Raw genomic sequence first — 19,898 nt, 5'->3', positions numbered from 1 at the left:
TGATGGATTAGAGGCTCAAATAACAGTTTAGCCATCTCAGTATTGCAAAGACCAACATCGCAATAACAACTGACAAACAATGTATTGTACTGCTTATGTACCACCTCAGGCTGTTGCTTCAATAAACTATCTGTTAACTGGTTCTTTGGCTTTAACATGCGTCTATTAAATTCAATTTGTCTGATGGCATTTCAACAGAGTGCACTCATAAGTTGGAGTAATATAAATATCTCTAAAACACAGGTAGACTGACTTTGCCGTAGGTTTGCAATGCAAACAACTACGGGCAATTTACAAAAGTATAACGATCTAATATTATATCCATGGTGGCTTATTCTCTTACATCAGATTTAGCAGTAGATTAAACAGAGCTCAGTCTTCCTGGCACCTCAGGTGATTAAATTAAATTCCTGGGGGCATGCTTTAGAAAGCGAGGAAAGGTCATGAGTGCTCCAAGCATTCTGCTTAGAGTGTATTTCTCAGGCCGTGGGTCCATTGTGTTCACAAACCGCCTTTTTGTCCTGCTGGACAATACCCCCGGGATAGAGGACACGCGTGGCCTGAGCTTGCCCTCTGCACACACTGCAAGAAGAGCCGTTTTACCTGCAGCTGTAAGCCTAGACTGAGACGGGTAACCTTAGAGGAGTTGGAGACTGACACCCAGACCCCAGCGGCCCAGACGGTGCACATGCTGCTTCTATAGACACTGATTGGGAAGAGACAGTGGTGTGTGTCCGCAGGAGTGTCCTGCTGTCAACAGAGCAATCGATACCGCACTGCAATGCAGGTGGGTGAGGAGTGATGCGGTCAAACAAGGTAAGAGTGGAAAAATACATGCACACAAACTTCATAGGTAACAAAGACGCTTCCTGTTTTACAACAAATCCTCAACGTATTCATTCATTCAAAAAAAAAGAGGAAATTTATGATATGGAGTAAGCAAGGATCAACTCTAATAGGTATATATTAATCACATACACCTTCTACCAATAAAAGCTACAGTTTTTATGGAATTATTTGAAACTTTATTTAAAAACAGTAAGTTGTGAAGAACAGATCTGGTCCTTAACACTCTTTAATTCATTCTCCCTGCTCCATTACCCAGTGTAAGTGAGCCTATCTGGGCTTTGGCACAAATAACTCAATAAGTCATCAGATATTTAGCCAAGTATCTTACATTACCTGAGTCTGAACACAGAGAGGAAAGAGAACAGAAAGTGATGCATGTCGGGTTGCATTTCTGCCATTTACAGGCTCAGAAATGAGGTTTGTGTTTTATTATTACTTGTTATATTAATGATGTCATGGGGATGTTAATATGGCTGAATGCACAATTCATTTCTAACCATGATGCTGAAATAGTAAATAAAAAAGAGTATTACCTATATGGATACCTCAACACTCCAAGGCTGTTTACACTAAGGTGCATTACACTAAGGTATTACACCATCGGGACATAGGCTTTTAAAGTGATTAAGTTCACCTAAAGAAAACTTTGGAGTATACCTGCAGTATACAAACTATTAAACTAGTAGTTTACAGGCAGTTTCCAGAGGACATGATGTCTGATGTTTTTTAGTTTTTACACTGTTACCTACAAGACTATCACAGCTAATAATAACACACGTTCCTCATAAGGGTCCACTGCTTTCAGCTACTGCAGCCTTTGTGCTTCTGTGCAGGACAGCTATCCAACATGTCTCGGGCCAACCTGCCGACCTCCCTTGCCAACAGCAAGTACGATAAATGCTAACTGAATCTCACCAGGTCTGTGTGCTTTGGGCACGGCCATGTTCATGACCCGGCTGGCGTCCTGAGGTTTGGGAGGGGAAGCTGTGAATCTGCAGATCCCAGACTCAGAGGGTGTGCTGGAGGTCAGGCTGTCTGTGTAGTCATTGGTGCCAGCTGTCATCTGCTCGGAGGACGTGTCGGAAATGAAGCACTCAGTGATGGTGAACTTAGCGTGGCGCAGCTGCTCCTCCATCTTGGCATGTTCATAAGCGCGGGCCAGTTCCTCATACGTGGAGGAAGCACTCTCTGTGGACACCATGCTGCTCCGAGCACGGTCTAGATAACGATGATAATAAATAATATATTTTCATTAAAAACACAAAGGATTAATGATGAGTCACTGGCACTCCAAAATTAAAATAATCAAATTATTACATAAGAGATAAAAAACCTAGCACCTAATGTAAAATACAGGTTTTCAAACATACACATGGTTTGTCCAACGATGTAGTACGCTGCTTTAGTAGTGGTTTAGTCAGCACAGTAAAGTGTGAATTTTCAGCTGCAAACTGAGATACTTCCGTTCAATTCGCTGGACAGTAATTTTCTCTTTGTTATTGGGGGACTTCCTTTTACAATCACAGCTGATCATTTTATTTCAATACGGGTTCTGTCACTTCTGGGTCTTAAACAGTTCTTGCAATTGTAAACTTATATATAATTATTTAATCAGATCAGGCACAGATCAGTGCTCTTCTCAATTTTCTATCTCTCCTTTCTGCTCTTTTCCATCTATTTTGGCTTTGTTATCAGCTCTGTTCTTCTCTAGCTGTTCATCTTTAGTCAATCTTCAACCGTTTTGCATAATCTTAGATTTGAACACTTTTAATTGTGAAAAATAAGACATTGATCAGACCATTTTAAGACTTTATCAGCTGAAACCCTGTTTATTATCTTAAATACTTTTTTATTAGTAAAGCATTCGTTAAACTTGTTTCTTCAGCTGTACCTGTGTCCTGAGAGGGGCTAACACTGTAACTGTCGCTTTCCTTATCCACAGAGCCAGTGGCTCTGGGAGTGGGTAGCCTCCAGTCCGTGGTGAGTGTGTGTGAGGACATGGGTGGGTGGGGTCTGTTCAGGGTCCACTGGCTGGCATAGCGGCTACGTGTGGCAGGTCCTGCTTTAGCTGTACGACGGGCTGTTGGGTCTACAAGACGTAAAGAAACAGTGAAGCTAGAGAACGGGTCTGCACACTATGGACAAAATAACAGCGCTGTCATTACACTGGCATTACTGACAAAATGACATTGCCACATATTATGATTACAATATATTCAAATACACTGGTTTATCAATATTAAAACAGTAGTGCAATACGGGCACTAAAATGATTAACATCAACATAATTAATACTGATTCATCAAAATTGGCACAAGATGCACAAAACACAAAGTAAAACACATTGCTATTGGTTACAGGTTCCTTTGCATATAGCAGCAATATGCAATAAAATTAATTTCTCAAATCCAACTAACTGATCAAAAGACATTTTTTTACCCACCAGCTGCCATAATGGCATAAGTATAGTTAGTCAGTATAATATTAGTTAGCATAAAAGCTACATTAAAAAGATATATATAGAAAGATGTATAGAGACAATACAGAAAAAATGTAGAATATCATCCTTTAAGATTACATCATGACCGCCACTGAATCACTGAATATCTGGCTGTCACAAAAATTCTGATGAAGGAAACTCTTACTTGTTCCAGGTCGAGCGTCTGAGACATCCACTAGTGGACCAGTTGCTTGGGACAAAGACTGGTAATGGACTGTATGTGTAACTGTTGAAGACTTTTGCTTAGAGGTCTCCCCAAAATCATTATCTGTCAACAGCACTGTGGATCGGTCATCTGAGAAACACACACACACACACACACACACACACAAACACACACACACACATATTTCTGTGTTGGCTGTCAACAAAGTCTGCAGATATCTACTATCAGTATAGAATATATTTATTAATATTAAATATAATATTTACAAGTATTAAAAGCCAAACATAAATAAGAAAGCTGGCAATCATAAAGACACAAAGCATCCTTGAACACAAAATAAAATTAAAGTAAAAAAAACTGAAGCTCCTATTAGAGCGTTTATTAAAAAATACATTCAGGATCTTCTTCAGGACATGCAGGACATTTTCTTACCGATCGTCTCCATTGTGTCCCTTTCCTCAATGAGTAGTTGAGCACGTGGGATATCGATGTGCATTCGGAGGGTCTGCTGCTGTTTATTTACAGCATCTGGTGTACGTGTGTTCTTACTGCAAATACACAATCAAACCAGTTACACTGCAAACAGTACAGTCCTCAGTCCTCACGAGGCATCTTCAAAAGTAATGGAAAATGTAGCTCACATTTAGAACTAATTTACCTCATCAGCATCTCAGCCAGGCTTTTTGCATCTGTGAAAGAGAAACAGAGACAAAGAGAGACAAACCATGATTTGTAGCAAGTGAGGCTAACCTTAATGTTACCCCTTAAACAGCCTACGTACCACCGACGGGCCAAAGTGTCAATACAAACTTCAGAGATCAGAGAACAGCCCCACCAGCACAGATGGCCCTGTAGTTCTAAGCCTTGGAGTGTTATGGGGTTAACAATTTACTGCAGCAATACTAGATAGCCACTAGAGGGCACATGACTAAAGTGCATACTTCCCATTCGTCATCTGATTTTTATTAATGAACTGAATTTACATACTAATATACTGAGCCCTGCCATTTAATTGACTTATGATTGTGTGTAACCCAATAAGCATCAACAATCCTCAAACCAACATCAGTGTCAGTTACTCGAAATAATGAATCACAAAGTCTGGAACAGTCTAGACTGTCTAGTAAACTTTAAAACAATGAAAGACAGAATGGACACATACAGTGGGGAGAACAAGTATTTGATACACTGCTGATTTTTCAGGTTTTCCCACTTGCAAAGCATGTAGAAGACTGTAATTTTTATCATAGGTACTCTTCAACTGTGAGTGATGGAATCTAAAACAAAAATCCAGAAAAATACATTGTATGATTTTTAAATAATTAATTTCCATTTTATTGTGGGAAATAAGTATTTGATCATCTATCAACCAGTAAGAATTTTGGCTCTCACAGACATGTTACTTCTTCTTTAAGAAGCCCTCCTGTTCTCCACTCATTACCTGTATTAACTGCACCTGTTTGAACTCGTTACCTGTATAAAAGACACCTGTCCACACACTCAATCAGTCAGACTCCAGCATCTCCACAATGCCCAAGACCAGAGAGCTTTGTAAGGACATCAGGGATAAAATTGTAGACCTGCACAAGGCTGGGATGGGCTACAGGACAATAGGCAAGCAGCTTGGTGAGAAGGCAACAACTGTTGGTGCAATTATTAGAAAATGGAAGAAATGCAAAATAACGGATAATCTCCCTCGGTCTGGGGCGCCATGCAAGATCTCACCTCGTGGAGCATCAATAATCTTGAGGAAGGTGAGGAATGAGCCCAGAATTACACGGCAGGACCTGGTCAATGACCTGAATAGAGCTGGGACCACAGTCTCAAAGAAAACAATCAGTAACACTCTACGCCGTCAAGGATTAAAATCCTGCAGTGCACGCAAGGTGCCCTTCCTCAAGCCAACGCATGTCAAAGCCCATCTGAAGTTTGCAAATGACCATCTGAATGATCCAGAGGAGGAATGGGAGAAGGTCATGTGGTCTGATGAGACAAAAATAGAACTTTTTGGTTTAAACTCCACTCGTCATGTTTGGAGGAAGAAGAATGATGAGTACAACCCCAAGAACACCATCCCAACCGTGAAGCATGGCGGTGGAAACATCATTCTTTGGGGATGCTTTTCTGCAAAGGGGACAGGACGACTGCACCGTATTGTGGGAAGGATGGATGGGGCCATGTATCGTGAGATTTTGGCCAACAACCTCTTTCCCTCAGTAAGAGCACTGAAGATGGGTCGTGGCTGGGTCTTCCAGCATGATAACGACCCAAAACACACAGCCAGGGCAACTAAAGAGTGGCTCCGTAGGAAACATCTTAAGGTCCTGGAGTGGCCTAGCCAGTCTCCAGACCTGAATCCAATAGAAAATCTTTGGAGGGAGCTTAAAGTCCGTGTGGCCCAGCGACAGCCACGAAACCTGAAGGCTCTGGAGGAGATCTGTATGGAGGAGTGGGCCAAAATCCCTGCTGCAGTGTGTGCAAACCTTGTCAAGAACTACAGGAAACGTCTCATCTCTGTAATTGCAAACAAAGGTTTCTGTACCAAATATTAAGTTTCTTTTTCTGGTGTATCAAATACTTATTTCCCACAATAAAATGGAAATTAATTATTTAAAAATCATACAATGTATTTTTCTGGATTTTTGTTTTAGATTCCATCACTCACAGTTGAAGAGTACCTATGATAAAAATTACAGTCTTCTACATGCTTTGCAAGTGGGAAAACCTGAAAAATCAGCAGTGTATCAAATACTTGTTCTCCCCACTGTATATTCCCACATGAAACATCAAAGGATTGCCAAACAACCCGTAACCTGAATTGTATGTTATGTTTTACAGTGTGAAGAGGGACTGTCAACATGGTGGAAGACCAGCTTCATGTCACTCCTCTATCTAGATGTCTACATGTTTACTGTATTTACTGTCAGAATAGTGCTTCGCTACACTGAGCAGTTCTGGGTGATACACTGCTGGCTGTACAAGTAGTAGTCTTCCCTCTCAGTAACAACTTATCCTGCATGCTTCTACAAACCTCGTAATCTCTTCAGCCTCTGCTCCCTCCTCCTCCTCCTCATAACAAGCAGCACAATGAAGACCATGGCAATGGCCACCAGGATGCAGATGATAGTCACCATCATTTTCAGACCCTCGTTGCCCTGCATGTTCTCCTGGCTGGGGTCCACTATCTTTGGCAGTGGGGCAATTGTGCCTGGAGATATCGGAGGGGAATGTGGTTCATATTATTAACATGATCAAAGACAGCACTCTTAAAAATACACAGACTTTCTAGTTTATTAGACACATCTACCTTGAATTTACACTCATTGGCCATTTCATCAATAATACTGATCATCTGCAAAACCTGTGGTTAGTGCTGTAAAGAAACGTCTCACATTATTAGAATATTTCATTTGGAGTCGGAGTATCTCTGGGTCTGGTTCAGCACACGCAACCACAATCATGGGGAAGATTGCTGACCTGACAGTTGTCGATCAACAACACCCTCTACAAGGAGGGTAAGCCACAGAGGCCACTGCTGAGAAGGCTGGCTATTTTGGATCCAAGCATATTAATGGAAAGTTGTCTGGATGAGGAAAATATGGTAGGAAAAGGTGAACAAGCAACAGGGATGACCGCAGCCTTCTGGATAGTAGACAAAAGTCGATTCACGAACTATTCTGTAGCATTTCTAATATCAAGCCACTCCTGAACCAGAGACACCTTCTGAAGTGTCCTACCTGGCCTTCAGTTCCATCTCAGCAGTGGCAAAAGCTGATTAGCTTCAGGCCACGCCGCAGTGACGAAGTCTTTCGCCCCAACCAAATATTGAGTGTCTAAATGAACAAACCTGTCATTTTTAAAATGACAATACCGTAATTGTTTTTAAGATGCGCTAGTGCAATAGCGTGTTCAAGAGGTTTGATAGTGTGTGTGTGTTAATTTTTGCCTAAAGGCTCTCACAGAAATATGTGAATTACCAGCATCTGTGTATGGAGAGCTATGATATATGAAGCCAAAGACAAATTCCTTGTATGTGCAAACACACCTCACTAATAGAAAAAGCCTGGTTCTGATATTGGTCACTACTGTCTGGTTTGACCACTAAACCCACCCTACAATCATTTTTGTTTGTGCTCAAGCAAGATATAGTGCACAACCATGGAGCCTGAGCTGCTGCAACAATGTCCAATCAAATCAAGTCTCCTGCTGTAGCGTGGAAAGCTGGGAGGATGTCATGTGTAATTTTATCCCGGATAAAGGCTTCCACCTGGGTGGACTCAAACACAGAAAAGGAAGTATTGTAGGGAGTGAGGTTTATAACTGGGGTCGCTGGCTTGAAAGAGCAGTGCTCCACCCACTAGTCTATGAGGAAGATGGTGTTTGTGACTGTGAGGTCTTTAGAGGTCTCCGACGTTATCCAAGAGAGGAAAAAAAGCTAAACAAGGGAACAAGGAGCTACACACAGCGCCAACAGCAGGGCAAAGAAAAAAGTTTAAAAGGGTAAGAACTGCAAAAAGCGTGAAAACGGAACAAAGAATGCCCAAACAAACAAAGGGCAAAACAAGCTGACCTTCAGATAGTCTTGTCAGAAGTGAGAAGGAAACCTCAGAAAAGGTGTGAGGAATTAACAGAAGACAAAGACACTTTTTGTTTGTTTGAAAGAGAGAAAGGAGTCATTCCTAGAAATAGAGGAGAGCCCAGAGGGTTCCCTATAAGGCTGATCCCAAAGACACTGGGGGGGGAAGTAAGACCGTGGGGGTTACCCACCAGGTCTGGTTTCTGAGGGCAAACCACAAGACTCTGCGATAAGTGAGAGGTATGAAGGCCTTAGAAAGGGCAGTGTCAAGCTGATTATGTTTATTGTTGCTGGTAGTTGAGCGTGGTCTCCCTCTGGTGGCAGAAAGATGACAGTGCGGGCGGCTAACCACACTTATTCCCTTTATGCACTGGAGGATTCTGAATGTCTTCCCTGCTGCACCACTCCAAATATCAACTGAACACAACCAGGAAAGAATGTGCTGCTTTAATCCATATTATCATATTACATATGGCACTGAATGAAACTTGCTCCTGAAATAAAAGAGAAGCAATTTCAAGATCAAAAAGAAAAAAAAAATCATAGGAAAAGACCCCGTCTCCATGGTTACGTGTTAGGGATTAAGGTTAGTCCAGGACTTCACAGCATTCTGAATGGAGATAATATATACCACTTAAGCAGCACTTACTGCCATCTACATTCAGAGTAGCGAACAGCACCCTCTTCTCTGCCAGGCCTGCACTGTTGCCCACCCTCATCTGCAGTTCATACCAAGTCGCCTCCTGCAGGTCGTAAAGGATGTGGCTCTTGGTGAGGGAGGCGCGTGTCACCGTGTTCCAGACAGTGGTGTCTACTGGACGGTACTCCAGTGTAAAGGAGTTGATTGGGCAGCCGCCATTGTTCCAACCAATCAAATTAAGCTCTACACGTGTGGAGTTGATGCTGGAGAAAAGCTCATGGTCTTTGGAAAACTGCGGTTCTGAGGGCAGAGAGTTAGATTAGATCAGAAAAATGAAAATTAGAGACATTTTCAGGTATTTTCCCCTTAAATCTTGCAAAAAGCTCACCCTATATAATATGAAATATAAAAAGAAACATTTCCTTAAAGGATGGTTAGGCAGTTATTCTGTCAGATAAAAGCATAATTTCTTCATTCTGAAAAAGTTTTTGTGATGTTACAAAAAACAATGCATTTACATACATTTGATTATCCCTAATCATACTCTTCATATTAAGGAGAGTTTCAGCCTGGACTGCTTTCTGCATGGTGCAGAATGCCGGGCCACACATATGTCATAAATTCACCCAAGGGTTTGGTGAAGGATATGACCAGTTCTGAGAAAATTCTAATTAAATCACTTTTTTTTGAGTGTATCTCACCTTTTCCGTGGGTTTTGGCCTCGATGATCTCACTGATCCGGCCTGGACCCACTGCGTTCTGAGCAGTAAGGGTGAATTTATACCAGGTGCCACACTTCAGGTTCTCTAAGCGATATGATCGCTCACTGGGGCTGATGGGGAAGCTGCCCCACTCCTCACTGTTGTCCTCTGAATACTGCAGAATGTAACCTTAAAGAGAGCCATCGATTTCTTTTAATCAACTTCTTGTTGTTCCACTAAACTCTCTAAGATTTTTTTAATGAGAGAATACAGTTCTTAAGCTCAGTTTGCTTATTTTGTACTCAAAATGATCATAACATTTCTTACAGAGATCATATCCACTGGCAAAGGACAAACTTACAGATGACTGTTTTGAGAAAAGACCTTACCTCTGATGGAGCTTCCTCCATTGTCTCCAGGAATCCAGGACAGTGTGATGGAGGTGGTGGTGGTTTTGGTGACAGTGAGGCGTGGCTGGTCTGGAGGTACTGCAGTTCAATAGAGTTCATTTAAAGCACAATTATTTAATATAATACACTGTCACAGCGCAGCTTCACCAAGATGATCACATTCAACAACATTTAATAATTATTTTTGAATTATCCTTTAACAATCAGAATCAGAGGGTCATGTTATATCTGTTACTACAGTGCACAGGTGCCGTGAACGGTTCTGTTTCAGCATTCGTTGCTTTACTCAGTTTCCATAATTCAGAGCTTGTTTTTTTAAACTATTTAACATGTGCACCCAATTAAAAGGAAGAGAGGAACAGTCACAGATCGTCCGAGTGCATAGGTGACACAACTGGTGAAGGCTGACATTGTGATGGTACTGCTGTCAAATCACCCAGGCCTACTGCTAAGAATTTGTTGAATCTTATAGATTATTTACACAACTCACAGACTCACCCTGAACCTGCAGATTTAGCATGATTTCATCAGAACCCCAGTTGTTGCTGGAGACGCAGCTGTAGAACCCAGAATCTTCTGCTTTCACAGTACGAATAACGAAGCTGCCGTTGCTGTGGACACTGCGCCGGTTATCAACAGAGACTGGAGAAGGTGTGCCATTACTGAAAGAAAAGCTAAATCAGCATTCTTAGGAAATAATTCACATGAGTATACTCACACTGGGGATGTTACTGAATACAAATATATTATTCAAAATGAACTGATAATCACTTGCTTTTTAAATTCACTTCATGCCAGAATAAAAACACCAGATTCACGCCAAATGTCCAGTCACTGGTTAAACTCCGCTCACTCATGAGCACTGGTGGTGATATCTGAAGAGTTCTCCAGTCTGCTCTGTTTAATTCTGCTGACCTGTAGCTCATGGTCTCAGTAAATATACTGGCAGAGCTGACTAGGTTACCAAACTACCTATTATTACCCTTGATTTCAGAAAAAAGCCCTGGATGAGAAGCTAGGTTTATAATCTGTTAATAACCTCTACACCAGTGGGTCTTAATAAATCTCAGTGTCAGCAGTTCACACAACAGGAAACTCACTTTCCCTTTAGCCACTTGACGGTTGGAGGAGGGTCTCCCACAGCCTTGCAGGGTAGGACAATGTCCCTCATCCATGGTGTGGTCACTGTGCCACTGAATGTTAGAATTCGAGCAGGAGCTAAAAAGACAAAAGACACATCATTATAAAGCCTTCAGAGGAGAAGGAAGGGCAGGGCAGCAGGAGTTCTCATATGTTGTAAATGTGTTGACTCATTAGCTAAGCATGATAATAAAAAAAACCCTGAAACATAAATCTGTGTTATGGTTTTAATAAGGTTTTAATATGAATACATATTAATATAAAAGTTATAAAAAGTTGATGTTAATAGTCACATGCTTAAGTTTTAATTCACTCTGCCTTCTTTAACCCAGCGTCTGTGTTTTTTCAGTCACTGTCCACCAACACTCTTCTAACAACAAGCTCCAAAAAAAACAGACCCATTGAGCTCTCAGAACTCCACAAATAACCCCAACCACCACTTCTGCTCTCTGTCCGTACCTTTGGCTTGAGGTTCTACAGTGATGATCTCACTGGCGTTACCACGGCCAGCTGCAGTCACAGCCACCACCCAAATACTGTATTTCCAATTCTGGTTCAGATTGGTGACGCGGCGGAAATACACATCAGGTGCAGCTTCAAACTCACTGATTACCTGCAGCACAGGGACAAAAAGAACACGTGCATGACCAAGAGGTTTAAAGAAAAACCTCAAACTGCAGACCTGAACTGACCTGAAACTGCTCAGTCACAGAGAAGGCACATTTATATAGAGTCAGTATGGATATAGTGGTGTCTCAGTGGTAAGAGCACTGGGTTAACATTCACAGGACTGTAGGTCAACTGAGCTGCCCCTGTTGGGCCCTTCAGCAAGGTATTAAGCTCTATGCTCCAGGGGGCGCTGACTGAGCCCAGCTTTCTGATATCCGATATGTGAAGACAACATTTTACTGGCAGTGGTGGCTCAATGGTTTGAGGGCTGGGCTATTAAACGGAGAGTGGTTTCAATATCCAGGTTTGCTAAGTTGCCACTATTGCCACATGGTGCTCTTTAACACAGCCGAGCTGAATCAGTAACTGCGCTTCTCCAGTGTCGAGTCCTACGACTGAGCAGCCTGGGTCAGTGTGTCCAGTTTGTTCGGAGTGTTTTTGTTGATACTGTTTCAGCACACAACAGCGCAGAAGAAGCACTCGACACAATGAACTGCTAGAACGTCCAGAGGAGTTTTGTGCACACTCTGACACTGCGTGTTTTAATGAGGTTACTGCACAGAGCAATTTAGTGGCATCCCAGTTAGCATACCGTTGGGTAAGGGTTGGAGCAGAAGACGGTGTATTTCCGGATGATTCCGTTGAGCTTGAGTGGGGGAAGCCAAGAGACAAACACCACAGAGGCAGAAGCAGCAGCAGCCTTCACTCCAGCTGGAGGTCCAGGAACTGCAGAAGGAAGAAGAGGAGGTTGACTACTGAACCTGTAGAAGCTGAACTGAATCTTTTTTTGTACTTAATTGCTTAAAAGCTCCCATCTGGAGGGTCCGATAGGGATTCATGGGCCACACGCTTTAATTTCTATTAATAAAACTCTTTTGATCTATCTTGATTTCATACACCTGTCAGCAGTGGGTGTGGTTGAAACACATGTGCTGAACCATTAGGATATGAATTGGTCATATATATACACCTACACCTCACCTGAAGCATATCTACCTGAGATCAGAGACAGCTGTGGTTTACACACACCTGGTTAAATATAAAATATGCATTTAATGATGCATGAAGGTATAATAACTTTAATCAGGTGTGTGAAGTTAAACACATTTTACTCCATTTTTATCAAAAACATCTTTATCTCTATTTACACTTAATGTCATTTTTTGTGTGACGCTGAAATCATTTCCACGTTGTCATTTTGATCGCTTTGATCGATTCTCTTTCTGTAGTTAATTAACCAACAATGTCTGTCTGTCTGTCTGTCTGTCTGATTGGTGATACCGAGGAACGTCTCACCGTCCTCTTTGGTGCGAGTGTAAATCTGCTCACTGCGCACGCCATCCCCCGCCCGTGTAAAGGCCAGAACCTGGATACTGTAGTTGGTGTATTTCTCCAGACTTTCCAGCTCAAGAGAGGGCTTTCCTGTGGTCACATTCTTGATCTCGCCCAGCTCTAAAACACACACACACACACACACACACACACACACACAATAAGCACTATACCTATTAACAAACTATTAAGCTGTACTGTAGAGTTAGAGAGTGTACTCACACTACTGTATATTATGGAAAGATGCTGGATGCTAACTCATTGAATCGTTAACTGGGCCGCACTAAGATCTGGTACAGTGCTACACTGCTACAGGAGAGACTCTCCCGGAACGCTGACTTTAGTCTAAGTTTTAATTACATTTACGAAGGATCTAGATGAATGATTTGGATTTTATCATTTCTCTGTAGTTTCAAATTTTACACATTTAAAAGTAGCAATTTTAACGGTGAACTGAAGATTCCATGGTTATGCTGAATACATACACACACACACACAATAAGTGATTGTAGCCATGTTTCTGAACTTTAATCTGATAAAGAAGAATTTTAAATCCAATTTATACAATCATTACTTTTGATCTGTAGTGTAGTTTAGCAGGGAATGCACTTATGTTTACATGAGATTAAAATATAAATGATGCAGAACAGCATGCAACCAAAAGGAAGTCTCCTGGTCTGGAGCATAACTCGCCTCCATCCAGTAGGTTGGCCCAGTAGATGACGCGGTAGCCCAGCAGCATTCCATTAAGTGCCTCTTTAGGTAGAGCAGACCAGGACAGAGAAATGGTCTCTGGAGTTGTGGCTGTGGTCACTACATTCTCAGGTGGTCGGCTTGGCACTGTCAGAATGTACAGGACACAATTACATTTACGACTACAGCATTTATCAGACGCTCTTCTCCAGAGTTCTTACAGAAGAGCTTCACTGTTTACTGAAGAAGATCCTCAGCTAGTTTAAATAGACTAAAATTCAGATCCTCTAATCTTAGACTCTACTAAACACAAGTCAATATGGAGACCATAATACTCTACTCTTCACCCAAGTCCTCTCAGAAGAGGAGGGTCTTCAGTCTGGGTTTGAGGACAGCGAGCGTTGGACTCTGCTGTTCGGACACCCAGGGGAAGTTCGTTCCACCACTTCGGTGCAGGACAGTAAAAAGTCTGGACGCTCGTCTTCCGTGGATCTTAAAGGATGGTGGGTCGAGCCGAGCCGCACTTGAAGCTGGAGAGGCTCATGGTGCAGATCGGCTTTTGACCATCGCCATCAAGTATCGTTATCAAGTATTGCCATCAAGTGTACACCGGTATCCGTGCCACCAGTTTTAGCAGGGTTGATATGTATGTAACTTACTGGCTGTTTTTAATACATAACTTTATAACTTTAAGATAAAACAGTCCAGTCGAACAAGTCGTTGCAATATATTGTTACAATATATTTGGGAAATACTGTGATATGAACTTTGGTCAGTAGTGTCCATCCCCAATGCCTGCAGCAGAATTGCCCTTTGTGTAAATCTGCAGTTTAAAATGAAATAAAAAAGAACATGTTGCTGTTGGCACTGACCGTCCTCCAGAGTGGTAATGATGGCCTCCTCAGAGGTGGGCCCCATGCCAGCACGGTTTGCCGCCTGCACTCGCACCTCATATTGCGTGTACTTTTTTAGGTTGTCCAGAGTTATGGTCTCAGTGTCCCCCGTAGTGTCCAGGTTAATAGTGTTGTACTGAGGACTGCCTCCAGTGCCGTACTCACGATAGCACACCTGATAGCTCCGGATCAAACCATTCTGCAGGTGTTTGAGGGGGGTCTGGAAGCAACAAAAAAGACAATGTAAGAAAATGTCGTTTTCATTGAATCCTCCAAGATCTTTAGGTTAACCACACAGACACACACACACACACACACACAAACACACACAGGACTGAAATATATAAGCCTGCATTTCTGTATTCTATTACATTTCATAATGAATTCCAAATACTGGAATGGGATATACTGCCAACATTCCCAAATCCAACACACTCAGATAACTCCAGTGAGGTTAGCGATTACTGTACACATACTGCAGATTATTGTGGTATAATTCTAGCTTACTTTTTGTTAGAAATATCATTCAGTTGTTTGTTGACACCTCATCCTGAAAAAAACATTTAGATTGTGATTCTTTAACTTTGGGAGGTTTCCATTCAGAAATGCAGGTCCTCATAACTCTTTCTCTCTTTCTCATTTCATTATACAGTATTTCAGACGAACAGGTACATGTAAAAAGCTGTAAAACAATAAATCATATTTTTACCTTCCAGGTAACCTTAATACTCTGTGATGATATCGCTTCAAGCTGCACATCCTGTGGCGCGCCATCAGGTGCTGCAAAAATCAAGGGCAAGCTATTGTCAAACGCCACCACTAGATGGCAGATCACACCAACAGCAGAGAAGCCCTGAAGATTCATTACAGCTATAGATTGGCTGCTGCTTTTGCAGCTACTGAAGGAAGAAGGAAACACATCTTTACAGAGGGAGGCTGGGCGCTGAATATATTTTTTCAAGAAATACTTAACTGTCACATTGCTTTTATGCATATGTATGTGGTGTGTGTACTGTGTGTGTATATAGTATACTGTATATACTGTGTGTGTATGCTGTGCGTGTATGTGGTGTGTGTACTGTGTGTGTATGCTGTGCGTGTATGTGGTGTGTGTACTGTGTGTGTATATACTGTGCGTGTATGTGGTGTGTATACTGTGTGTGTATATACTGTGCATGTATGTGGTGTGTGTACTGTGTGTGTATGCTGTGCGTGTATGTGGTGTGTGTACTGTGTGTGTATATACTGTGCATGTATGTGGTGTGTGTACTGTGTGTGTGTATTCTGTGCGTGTATGTGGTGTGTATACTGTGTGTGTATATACTGTGCGTGTATGTGGTGTGTGTACTGTGTGTGTGTATACTGTGCGTGTATGTGGTGTGTGTACTGTGTGTGTATATACTGTGCGTGTATGTGGTGTGTGTACTGTGTGTGTATGCTGTGCGTGTATGTGGTGTGTGTACTGTGTGTATATACTGTGCGTGTATGTGGTGTGTGTACTGTGTGTATATACTGTGCGTGTATGTGGTGTGTGTACTGTGTGTGTGTGTGTATGCTGTGCGTGTATGTGGTGTGTGTATTGTGTGTCTATGCTGTGCATGTATGTGGTGTGTGTACTGTGTGTGTGTGTGTGTGTGTGTGTATGCTGTGCGTGTATGTGGTGTGTGTATTGTGTGTGTATGCTGTGCATGTATGTGGTGTGTGTACTGTGTGTGTATTGTGTGTGTATGCTGTGCGTGTATGTGGTGTGTGTATTGTGTGTGTATGCTGTGCGTGTATGTGGTGTGTGTACTGTGTGTATATACTGTGCGTGTATGTGGTGTGTGTACTGTGTGTATATACTGTGCGTGTATGTGGTGTGTGTACTGTGTGTGTATATACTGTGCGTGTATGTGGTGTGTGTACTGTGTGTGTATGCTGTGAGCATTGCTTAAAGACGTATTTTGGTGCTTACGGGCTTCATCGGTGGTGATGGTGAGCTCGTTGCTGGGTCTGCTCTCTCCAATCTGGTTCTTGGCGAACATGCGGATATTGTAGGTGGAGGCGGGGTGCAGCTCGATGATGGTGGCCTGGTTGAGCTGGGGTGAGACGTCCTTAGTGGTTTGAGATGAGGCCCAGGAGGCTACAGTGGGAAGAAAGAACAGCTGAATCAGTCTAGGTCTAAAGGTTAAACTTCAGGTCGAAGAATCCAGCTCTGTTAAATGACCTGGATCTTGTTTCTGTCCCTGTATTGTTTCAAATGCCAGTAGAGAGACAGTATGCCATTACGGTTTTAAAAGCAAAGTGAAAACATCATCTTTTACTGTAAACAGAATCTTTGGCTTCATTACATTCAACTAATTAAACACACACATGACATTACATGAGCTTGTGTTCTTTACCTGATTTGTTCTTATAGTTGATGTCATATCCTGTGATGGGGCTATTGCCATCAAAGCCCATCGTCCAGCGAAGAGCGATGGTCCTGTCCTTCACCTCTCTGATCTCCACTTCAGGAGGATCTGGGCGGTCTTGTTTTTTTGTTTTTTGAAGAAGAAGCAGAAATGGTGAAATCAGCCATCAGTGTTTACAGCCAAGTTACATTTCAGAGGTCAAGACTGAACTGATATCCTACGCTGTTTATTAACATCCGTCTATTCAATGTTTCCTTTGAAATGAGAAAACTCCTGTTTCAGCAGTGGCAGCACCTTAAAATAACCCTATTCACGAAAGAGATGGGGGTTCTAGATACATCTGGATGTAGTATAGGTGTGAGCTGAAACACAGAGCACAGAGACCTTACCTTGTACAATCAGCTGAATGATTCCCTTATCTTCACCGTAGGAGTTAATGGCAATGCAAGAGAAAAACCCAGAATCCTCTCTGACTGTGTGCAGAATCTGTGAGTATAGACAAAACCAGCCTGGTGTTTCTGTATCATTGCAGAACATGCAGAACACCTAAAACTGATTATTCTAAAGTTTCAAGTTGTTTTAAGATGAAGAGTCAATCTTCAATTGGTTGTTGCTGCAAGTGTGCCTCGTCATGCCTGCAGATGGAGTGTGTTTGACTGTGGTGCTGCTGCTCTGTTGGAGGCCTGTGTTACTGTATTATGGTTTAAACGTTTAATTTCAGAACCAGCTAAAGTTTCTCTGTTAAACTTTGGACGGTCTCTGAGCATTATCCAGTTTCATACAATGAAGGATTCATTACAGAACCTCACACTAAGGAACCGCCAGGACTGGAGAACATGTTCTAGATTTCTGTGTATTTCCAGCATTAACCCTCTGGGGTTCTATGTTTTCTTTGGTTCATGGTTCTAAATGTCCACTCAGAGTGTGGAAAGGCTGACCTGTTGTAGAAATTGTAGTAACTGGTGTGTTTGGCATTTTGCTGTGATTGGTTAGGGTTAGGGTTAGTGCTTGTGGTTTGGAGCCAGAGATGAGTTTTTTGCTCTGTGTGTAAATATAAATATATTTGAATTGCTCAATTATAAAGAAGGTGCTAGCTGTGTAAGATGGCCCACTCACCTGTAGAGTGGAAATGACCTCATCAGCAACTTCTTTGACGTTGACTACATAGCGGCTCATGTCGGGGTTGATGATGTGGGACTCCTTCTCCCAGCGCACCTTGATAGGTTTCTCACCATGGGCCGTACAACTCATCTCTGTCATGTGACCCTGTTCAGCGCGGGTGGTGTTTGGGTAAGAGGTGATCATGGCAGGGACTGAGAGAAAGCGAGAGAGCGAGAATCTTATTGCAGTGAGGGTCATTCTGCTGGACTGTACTCTGTGAATGTCACAGGATCAATACAGTTCCCAGTTTCCTCATTTGTAAAGAATCATTTTACAAAGCAAAGAAGCTTTTATGCATTCAAACGGATCTTTGAGTTCCCACTGTTCTACACAGAACTGGCTTTACTCGAAAGAACAGAAGAACAGTATTTTGAAGGATTAAATTGGCATCATCACACAGGACTAAGGGTATAGGGTCTTCCATCCTATCTCAGAGTGTCCCACTAGTGTGCAGAAATAGTCAAGGCTGTGGAGTCAGAGACACCAGGAGGTCAGAGCACTCGGGTCATTTCGGAGCTCTGTCTCTTGAGTGACACAAAGGACACACAGCCACGTCTGAGGCGGACAAAGGCAGAGTCAAATCTGAGTTGAGTGATCTGGGTCACGGTGTTGAGATATGTGTCAGCTACTTTAGGACACAAAGCGTATTTAAGACATCAGACTAAAGCCATTACAGCTTCCTCTACTGATGTTATTCCAGTTCTGCTGGGTGATGCGTTTTTCTATGATTCTAAATTTGCGTCACCACAGCTACAGCATTCCTCAGATGTACGCTGGTAGTGATACTCTTAGCTACAAACTGTCTGTACTAGAAGACTCCCAAATGAACAGTTTATTAATGGTAACTTCATTTATCAGCTTAAGGCTGACTTAAAGGATAAAACTGTTACATGATGAAGTTTAGCTGGGAAAAAGGTCCTTCACCCCGGCACGGCACGGTTAAAAATAGTACTTAAAAGAATCATGAATTAAAGGTTATTTAGGGAGCCAAAAGTGTTTTTCACTAGAACGCAGACTTGTGTGTAGCGGTGGGACAGTTAGCAGAGTTAGCTAGTGTTAGCCCTTTTCTAATGATGAATGATGTGCTGATGGCAAAATAAGCAAAACACAGAAATGAAGGGAAACTCGGATAGGAAACATCAAGCTGGATCAGATCTGGAACCGAGTCGTTGGATAGTTTAAAGGAGGTTGAGTCCAGAGAAGGAATGAGAGAACTAAATAACATAAAGATCATGACTAGATTTGTGTCCATATTGTCCAGCCCTACAAGAACGGGAATGGGAAAACTGCGCTCAGGCTATTCTCTTCCTGTCGGGGAGCTTGTTAGCCCGGAGCAGGAGGACAGTGATCCCCCCTTATTATTAAATGATGAGCAGCCTTTGGTTATTCATATGGATCAGAGAATAGCTCTTCACGTTCCACAAATCTCTCTCTCACACACACACACACACACACACACACACACACACAGCCCTGCCCTTTCCAGTTGAAGCAGCAGGCTGGTCTTTCGGGAGGGGTGGGGTGGGGGCGGGGGCGGGGCGGGAGGCGGCTGGAGTGGGAAGTGGGCAAACTGATGTGATTGAGTGTGTCAGACTGAGGCCTATGAACATTTAAGTCTCATTTCTTATTCAGTCTGAAGCTCTGTGTAGCAGTGACACACACACACACACACACACACCAGCGTGCTGATTTATTTTGCATGACATGTTTAAATTTTAAGTGAGGAAAAAAAAGAAAAAAGTTCTCTAAATGTTATTACTCTTAAACCGAGAGCA

At 42.3% G+C, this 19,898-nt stretch overlaps 1 protein-coding gene across 1 annotated transcript in view; it reads right to left on the bottom strand.

Moving 5' to 3' along the window:
* The window catches only part of dscamb (Down syndrome cell adhesion molecule b), an 87,891-nt gene that overhangs the window by 1,481 nt on the left and 66,512 nt on the right, over positions 1-19,898 (bottom strand). Inside the window, exons 12-32 of the mRNA XM_072669497.1 lie at positions 18,079-18,275; positions 17,352-17,448; positions 16,951-17,079; positions 16,524-16,691; positions 15,279-15,349; positions 14,549-14,789; positions 13,677-13,823; positions 12,948-13,103; positions 12,244-12,377; positions 11,442-11,595; positions 10,943-11,060; positions 10,341-10,504; positions 9,822-9,920; positions 9,433-9,621; positions 8,741-9,031; positions 6,547-6,723; positions 4,174-4,204; positions 3,948-4,063; positions 3,495-3,644; positions 2,741-2,938; positions 1,765-2,067 (exon numbers count right to left, since the gene is read on the bottom strand). Coding sequence (XP_072525598.1) covers positions 1,765-2,067; positions 2,741-2,938; positions 3,495-3,644; positions 3,948-4,063; positions 4,174-4,204; positions 6,547-6,723; positions 8,741-9,031; positions 9,433-9,621; positions 9,822-9,920; positions 10,341-10,504; positions 10,943-11,060; positions 11,442-11,595; positions 12,244-12,377; positions 12,948-13,103; positions 13,677-13,823; positions 14,549-14,789; positions 15,279-15,349; positions 16,524-16,691; positions 16,951-17,079; positions 17,352-17,448; positions 18,079-18,275 — 3,330 coding nt within the window. The remainder of the gene's footprint in view (positions 1-1,764; positions 2,068-2,740; positions 2,939-3,494; positions 3,645-3,947; positions 4,064-4,173; positions 4,205-6,546; positions 6,724-8,740; positions 9,032-9,432; positions 9,622-9,821; positions 9,921-10,340; positions 10,505-10,942; positions 11,061-11,441; positions 11,596-12,243; positions 12,378-12,947; positions 13,104-13,676; positions 13,824-14,548; positions 14,790-15,278; positions 15,350-16,523; positions 16,692-16,950; positions 17,080-17,351; positions 17,449-18,078; positions 18,276-19,898) is intronic.

The sequence above is a fragment of the Salminus brasiliensis genome, chromosome 23 (genome assembly GCF_030463535.1).
Source record: "Salminus brasiliensis chromosome 23, fSalBra1.hap2, whole genome shotgun sequence".
Taxonomy (NCBI): Eukaryota; Metazoa; Chordata; class Actinopteri; order Characiformes; family Bryconidae; genus Salminus; species Salminus brasiliensis.
The sequence above is the reverse complement of the archived record's forward strand: the minus strand, read 5'-3'. Positions and strand labels throughout refer to the sequence as shown.